General features: G+C 35.0%; 1 protein-coding gene across 3 annotated transcripts in view; it reads right to left on the reverse strand.

The window, feature by feature from the left end:
- Positions 1-1819: 1819 nt before the first annotated feature.
- Positions 1820-8429, reverse strand: part of Psmd10 (proteasome 26S subunit, non-ATPase 10) — a 6938-nt gene continuing 328 nt past the window's right edge. The window contains exons 2-5 of one of the 3 annotated variants that reach the window (XM_010603050.3): positions 6968-7066; positions 6016-6162; positions 5754-5920; positions 1820-3434 (exon numbers count right to left, since the gene is read on the reverse strand). In XM_010603050.3, coding sequence (XP_010601352.1) covers positions 3281-3434; positions 5754-5920; positions 6016-6162; positions 6968-7066 — 567 coding nt within the window. In that variant the 3' untranslated portion in view covers positions 1820-3280. The remainder of the gene's footprint in view (positions 3435-5753; positions 5921-6015; positions 6163-6967; positions 7067-8429) is intronic. The other 2 variants (XM_019204369.2, XM_019204368.2) reach the window with 2 other exon arrangements.

Below are 8429 nucleotides of genomic sequence, written 5' to 3' on the forward strand. Positions count from 1 at the left end.
ATTCTTAACTTTTTGAGGAATCATGGATCCTTTTGAGATCTTGATAAAATTCAGAACGTTCTTTACAGAAAAATGCACATGCAACATTTTGCATTCAGTTTTAGGCAGTCAATAGCTATGTGAAGTTGGAGCCATATAAACCAAAATGAAGAATTTTGCTGACAGACTAATATTCCACAACAGAATATGGAAACAGAAAATAGTAGGCAGAGTTGCATAAAAATTCACTGTAGTTGATGTAATTGAAAAATAGGAAATCAAAACACAAGGGTCAGAGAGCTGGACTGTTAAGTCAAAGATGCTAGATCAGAATGTGGACTTACCTAGAATCTCACATAAATTATGAATTCTCTATAAAAGCTTCTTAATAATGTAGATTTTTCCAGTTTATATTGACCCCTGTCTGCCAGTTAAATTTTATAATTGAATTATCTTTTTTGAGTTAATTTTGGAATTAAAACATGCTGACCTTGAGTCAACTTTACCTGTATCAGTTTTCCTACAGGTAACAATATGGTTAGGATTTGAGGCCATTAGTACTCTTAGTTGGTGCTCACTTCAGCAGCACATATACTAAAAATATCCTTAGTTTATACAAATCAGCGATTCAATTATTGTTAACAAGTCACTTAAGCTTACAAATTACCTCAGTCTTGTTTCCATTCGTACTGCTTACTGAAGAACTCATACTAAGGAATTAGAATGTTTCTTTTATACCCATAAAGCCAATTGCCTCAGACAACAAATTCAATATGTAAAGGCTGTCTTTTCTTTTTTCTCGTTGAGTTTATTGGTACATTTTAGGTATACAGTACAGTTACATTCATTGTTGGGATCTTGTACCTCTACATGACAGGTCTTGGTTCCCATTTTTCCCCTTGTCTCTGCCCTCCCTTCACCCCCTCATCCCCTCCCCATTTACAAACACTTTATTTCCATTTTTTCATTTTCTCCTATTTTATTTTCTTTACCTTATTACATTTCTCCTACCCTTCCCACTTTCCCTACACCTTGAGCCCTTTTCTTCCTATTTCACAGTCAATTATCTCATTAGGATCTTATGTATTATTGTTTGTTCACACCAGATAAACTATTCGGTATTTACACGTGTGACTTATTTATTTCACTTAGGAGTATATCCTCAATATGTATCCATTTTCCTATGAATGAATCTCATTTCTCATTCTTTTTTCTTTTTTTATTGAGTTTATTGGTACATTTCAGGTATACAGTAGTTACATTCATTATTGGGATCTTGTACCTTTACATGACAGGTCTTGATTCTCATTTTTTCTCCTTATCCCTGCCCTCCCTTCACCCTCTCCTCACCTCCCCATTTACAAACACTTTATTTCCATTTTTTCATTTTCTCCTATTTTTTTCTTTTCCCTTATTACCTTTCCCCTACCCTTCCCATTTTTCCTACACCTTTAGCCTTTTTCTTCCTATTTCACATTGTCAATTTAATTTCTCATTCTTTATGGCTGAGTAGTATTCTGTTCCATATCACCGGTAATTTGGGAGATGCAGATGAAAACAATACTGAGATTCCACCTCACCCCACAAAGAATGTCTGCTATTAAGAAATCACTCAATAACAAATGTTGGCGGGGTTGTGGGGAGAAAGGAACCCTTCTCCATTGTTGTTGGGAGTGCAGACTGGTGCAACCACTATGGAAATCAATATGGAGATACCTCAAAGAGCTGGGACTAGAGGTTCCATTTGACTCAGCCATCCCTCTGGTGGGTATTTTTCCAAAAGAATTAAAGGAATCATATCACAGTGATGTATGCTCACCTATGTTTATAGCGGCACAGTTTGTAATAGCTAAAACTTGGAAACAGCCCATTTGCCCATCAGTTGGAAACTGGATAAAGAAGATGTGATTTTCTATAAAGGATGTTAGTCTTAACAGATCCTATTAGATAAAACTTGACTGTTTACTCACATTAAAAATATTGGAAATAAATTATTTCCCCTACCACCTATCTCCAGCATTGAATAAAGAAATATTTTTGTTCCATAAGGAGATGGTTCCCTGGGCAGGGAGTATATCTTAATGGTAGTGCACTTGCCTAACATCCCTGCTTTCAATCTGCAGAACTGCAAAAACAAATTTATGTAAACAATTTTGTTTACAAACAATTTACAAAACTCATTTTAGTTACTGGTCATCAAGTTTTTGACCTCAGATTAATACTAGTTTGTGGGCTCATTTGAATTACTTGTTTCAAGCAACATTTGCAGCTTAAAATTCAAATTAAAAAATAATTTGAAGAATCACTTTGAGTATATTAGATTTTATAACTAATAATAATTTAAGATGCTTCCCTAAATTGAGCCCAAGTTTGCACTTCTTAATTTTCTTTTGTTCTGCATTTAGTTAGCAATTCAGAAGGCTACTATTTCAAAGATTCTAGTTGCAGTTCAAGGTTCAATAATTTTACTGACTTTGGAGCTACCCACAACTGAGAAATGTCTTTACTTAGAATTTTAAGGCTTAAGTGAATGTATGAGTTGAAAAAAAATAAGTGGGCAATTGTTTTAATATTTTAAAATTCTCAAGTATAAATTCAAAAAACATTTTTGTTAAAATCAGTTTAACAATCCTAACATTCTTTTCAATACAAGTTGAGTCAACATAAGTATTTTACGATTGCCTTTTTACAAACAAAATATCTTGTGGAGGAAAATAGCTCATCAAAGAGACACATGGGTACAGAGGATACTGTACTGGTATTTTAGAGCATATGTCCAACTTAAAATTTGTTCACTAAATACATGTATTTATTTATATAATAAGTGAAGCCTTACAGTTGGAAAAAAGGAAATATTTGGTATAGGTCACTGAGTGAGGTTGAAAAACAAGTTAGGATATGTTTCAACTATATGAAGATACAGAACCCACCCAGAAGCACCTGACAGGATCTGCCTGGTGCTACTTGGGTTGTTCTGCTTCAGAGGGAGAGAGAAGGTATACAGGAAGGTGCTGGAGATTCACAACAGCCACACAATCACTTAAAATTAACCAAAACTCAATAACAGAAAAACAATATGTGATGGCAACAGAACAATCTCAACTATTATTCAATGCCTGGAAAGCAGGTTGTAGTACAAGTTTAAAACAAGTATCTCAGCAGGAACAATATAACATGTTAGTAAGATTATGAAAGTAAGAAAACTTCATCCTTTGCAGATGATGCCTTGTGCACAAGTACATTAGTTTCCAGGACATTGGGGACAACAAAACAGACAAAGTAGGAATAAATCCAAGCTACTTTAACCTTCTACCATTCTCTTGAGTATTAAACCTAAGCCACCTTTGGCCACTTGCAGGGGTGTCTTTTCTTCTTTATTTTCAATGTAAATACTTGCTCCGTGGGATGCCAGGAGTTTTGCTTCTTCCACTCTCTCCTCATCACAGGCTAAGTGTCTGAAATTGGGGAACACAAAAACCAATTAATGACCACCAATCTATTTAATGGTTAGGATTTACTACTAAGTGGTCTAAATTGCATATTATTAGGCTTTAGTAATACTGGAAATTTATTTAGGAAAGGAAAATCGATTTGTATGGGGAAGACTGTTTATAAGTTGAAATTCACTGGAATGCCTTTATAATAACAAATCATAAATCATAATCTTGGTCCTACTACTCTGTGGTAGAAGAATGGATCTAAATGACAGCCTAAGGCAAAACTTCCTCATTTTATGGAGATCAACAATAGTTTATCCCAAACAGTACAAGTAATAATTCTGTGTTAGATTAGAAAAACCTCAACTCATAACCCGTGAGGAGTAATTTATATGGCTTAAAATTTGAAAAAGCAGTTGAAAATATTTCATTTCATTTGATCCATGTGTCTACCTGGTAAATTAGCAAAGTATTATCAACACCTTCTACAGTTAAAATTGTGACAGAGATTAAAGTTCTAGTTTTGATGACATGGCTGAGGAATAAACTCGGTGGGGAAGGAAACCAACCTCTGCTAGGCATTTACAGTTTTCCATGCAGGGTACTAGGTACTTTACATGGTATTTTACTCAAACTTCACAATAATATAGTGAGGAAAGAATTATTGTCATAACCTTGGAGATGTTAAGACTCAGAAAAGTTAATTTATATTTAATATAGCTGGGAAGTGGCAGAGTTTGGATTGGAGGAATACCAATTAGCTATTCCACAACACTGTGTTTTTCCTAGGACTTTATGTTGTCCGAATTCTAGACTTTCTCCAGGCAATCCTGCCTTTTGAGTTTCACAGAAAAGAGCTAAAATATATGAGTCTTTCCAAAAGAGTCACTCTGAAATATAGGGAAGTTATTTTAAAAGAAAAGTTAATGATATTTTTTAAAGAGTTGGTGTAAAGTCAATCTGGACAAGGGTCAATAAACCTTACTCTGGACTAAAAAGAAGACTAATACTTTCTGATACCCTTCCACATAGAAGAAAAGTGGCCATATAATGTAGGAAAATATCAAGGCAGAGGCTGGCTTCAGGTCATATATACAAGAGTTAAATGCAAAAACAGTAACAACAAATCTCAATCAAAACCAATGAAATGTGAAAGAAAACCTATACTAAAATATAGGTGAGTACCTAGCTAATTTCATGGTAAGGATAAGCAATCTAGTCATGAGGGGAGATTAATAGGTTTGACTATATAGTGATGGAAAACTTGTATTATTTTTAAAAATCATGAACAAAATAAAAAGGTCAACTGGGGAAAATATTTTCCAACAATGTGGCAGAAAGTTACATTTTTACTATGTCAAGTGAAGAGCACTTAAAAGCCAGTAAAAACAAATTAATTTCTCCAAAGGAAACAGAGAAAAGGACACAACAAGTTACAATTTAACATGTTCCTATAGGTTTGAACCACTGGTGGTGTTTGCATGACTGTTCCATGCTACCCAATTGGACAGTCATGCATGTACCATTGATGGTTCAGAGCAGGTACCACCTGGTATTGAGATATAAGAAATTATGGCCCATTGTGAATGCATTAAAGAAATATAGTTTGCCATAGGCATAAAGTTTCAAACTCAGTGACAATAAAAATGTAAATTACAAACATAAAATACAATTTTTTCACATAATAAAGTGATAATTTCAGTGCTGATGTCAGGTAATAGCATTCTTAAAATGCTCTTGGGAGGGTACAATGAAACAACTCCTCTGGAAGCAATTTGGCAACACATAGCAATAGCCTTAAAAATGTGTGAATTTGTTGATCCAATAATTCAAGTTCTAGGTATCTACACTAAGGTAATAGCAATATGGACAAAGGTTTTCACAGAAAGTTTGTCAATGCAGCAGAGCTTATAATAGTGGAAAACTCAAAAATGTTTTTAAAGTAGTAGAAGAATGATGAAATTGTGACCCATCCATCCAATTGACTGCATACAGTCATTTAAAATGTTTTAAATGTATTTAAATTGGAAAATGCTCACAGTATGAGGTAAAAAGATCAAGATATAAAATTACAGATACAGTATGACCCCAATTTTTCTGAAATATATATGTAAATAAATATATATGCATATAAAAGACTGGGAAGAAATTCACAAAACTGTTATCAGTGATTATTTCTAGATGGCAAATGATAGGCAATTTTCATTTTCATCTGTATGCTTTAGTGTACCTTTTTGCTAGTAACATAAATAGAATAATAAAAGAAATGATATATAAAATTTAGTGCAAGAAGGCTAATGTTAAATAGAATACAAATGACTGTTACTTGTCACTTACAGAGGAGTATTACCCTCAATGTCTTGGATGTTTGTGGATGCTTGGTAGTAGAGAAGGATATGAATTATCTTCAAGTTACCCTTGGCTGCTGCCCGGTGCATTGCTGTAGCCTCATAATGGTCCTTAGCATTTGGATTAGCCCCACCTTCTAGTAACATGACAGCAATCTGGAAAAGACAGAAAAGAGACTACTGCAGAGGTCTATTTGAGTTTATGTACATGCTTAGAAATCAACAGAAGCAGCCTAAGGGCAGAACTATACCTCAAGCCTGTTTTTGGAAGCTGCATAATGTAGAGGAGTACAGCCATTCTGATTGACAGCATTCACTCGTGCACCTTTTCCCAGAAGGGCCTTTACAATCTCATCTCGGCCGGCAGAAGCAGCAATATGAAGAGGAGACCAACCAGCCTGAAAAAGGGGTGGGTTGTGTAAAACCAGGGGAAAAAGGCACAAGATTTACTATGTTATGTGTGAATAGTTTAAAAACATTCATTTTACCCCTTCTCAAGCATTGGAAAATTTGGAAAACAATATACTATAAAAAAGGAAAAATACAATCCAATAATACAGACTTGATATACTGGTCTAATTCTAAGGTGTTTGTTTCTATATAACATAGTATTTTAAATCAAAACTGGGATCAGAGAATACAAAGATTTGTGAAGTACATTTTTATCCATTTCACTTATGTTGTGAGAATTTTCCTGCTGTTTGTCGTAATTATAACTTTGTTGGTTGCATATTATTTTACCATAGGGATATATTTTACTGTTTTCAATCATCCCCCATAAATTACTTTTATTTCTTTCCTATCATAAGTATCAATTCAGTAAGCATGCCTGAAAAAGGAATTTTTGCCAACAAAAAAGGTTCTATTCTTATGCTTCCAAATTCTAATCATATCTGTATATAATCTAGGCTTTCATTATTTACCAAAAAAATCCAAACATATTAAAAAGAATTTACAGTCTTTTAGGGTTCACAGTAATAAGCCCTGATCTGTATTTTTACCCCAAATGACAGAGTATGAGTGGCAAAATTAACGTTCTAAAATAATGCAACCACTAGTCACATGCTTAATACCAGGGAAATGCTGTAACTTCCTGGCTGTAAAGGTTACCATTTTGTTTATGAACTTAATATCGAGGCTTAGTAAACACCAGGCTGTAGTCTAAAGATAACGGAGAATTTATCAGTTTTGCCTAGTACTCACATCGTCTTTATCATTCACTGGCACACCGAGTTGCAGCAAGAATTCAACAATCTCTGTATGTCCCGCTGAACATGCCCAATGCAATGCAGTTCGGCTGTCCTACGTGGCAAACAGAGAAACAGTATGGTCCAAATTCTTGAAGAGAAATAGATGGCGAAAAGGCAGAAAAAAATAATATTGGGGGAGCAGGGATTTAGCTTAGTGGTTCCGCTGCATGCCTCACAAGTGCAAGGACCTGAGTTCAACCCAATCTCTGTATGTCCCGCTGAACATGCCCAATGCAATGCAGTTCGGCTGTCCTACGTGGCAAACAGAGAAACAGTATGGTCCAAATTCTTGAAGAGAAATAGATGGCGAAAAGGCAGAAAAAAATAATATTGGGGGAGCAGGGATTTAGCTTAGTGGTTCCGCTGCATGCCTCACAAGTGCAAGGACCTGAGTTCAACCCCAGAGAAGGTAGTAGTAACCTTAAACTGAATTACTTACTGCCATAATATGAAATAAAATTTTAGTAACATGGAATGAATAACATTGATGAATGTAAGTTAATTCTGGGTAAAATACAGCGATGAAGTTGGTAGAGCAAGAAACTGATTCCAATGCTTTGGCAGAAAAGAGAATAGGAGCTTTGGCTGTTTACTGTTACTTATTATGTACTTCTATGTCGGGCACAGTTTTACATGCTTCATCTCACTTAACCCCTACCATCCTGTACAGTGGATACTATCCCCATTTTATAGATAAAGAAACTAAGACTTGTGGTAAACAGCTCATTCAAGGTCACACAACTTAGCCAAGATCTGTCTGACTCTGAAATCTCTATTACCACACCGGTCTCAAGCTAGATGCCCTGAAAAGAACAAATAAATAATGGAGGAAGAAATGTCCATAAAACTAGTTGAGATTATATACCATAAAAATATCACACACAGAATAAGAGTAACAAAGCTGCTTTTAAAAAATAACAAGCCAGGGTTAGTCACGTTTCTTAGAGAACTCGTATTTGTATTTATAGCTGCATTTCTTGGTGAGTCCTATGTTAACAATGTATAATTTTGTTTTGTTTTGTTTTGTTTTGTTTTCAGTGCTGGTGATAGAACCCAGGGCTTGTTGCACGCTAGGCAAGTTCTCCACTGAACTATACCTCTAGCCCTGAAAGTGGTACTTTCAACTTTTTACAAAAATTTCAAACACATAAAAATATAGAGAATTTAATAATGTCTGCTTTTTCCACTAGACCAATTTGAGCGCTTCTTCCCCGACCTCCTAACAAAGTGGCGGGCACAGGAGACGCGTTCAGTTACAGTGTTTAACTGAATATAGTCCTCAAGGTATTAAAATATGTCCTCAAGGTAAAGAAATCCATACAAATCGGTCATCAGGGATATCTCAAAGTTGGCATTTCTGAGAAATGCGGTAGGCGTTCTACAAATGTCCAATTCTATCAGTTAAGCTCTGAGCC

This window comes from Fukomys damarensis, unplaced genomic scaffold (assembly GCF_012274545.1).
Source record: "Fukomys damarensis isolate Sample0158 unplaced genomic scaffold, DMR_v1.0_HiC HiC_scaffold_39, whole genome shotgun sequence".
In the NCBI taxonomy this organism is placed as follows: domain Eukaryota; kingdom Metazoa; phylum Chordata; class Mammalia; order Rodentia; family Bathyergidae; genus Fukomys; species Fukomys damarensis.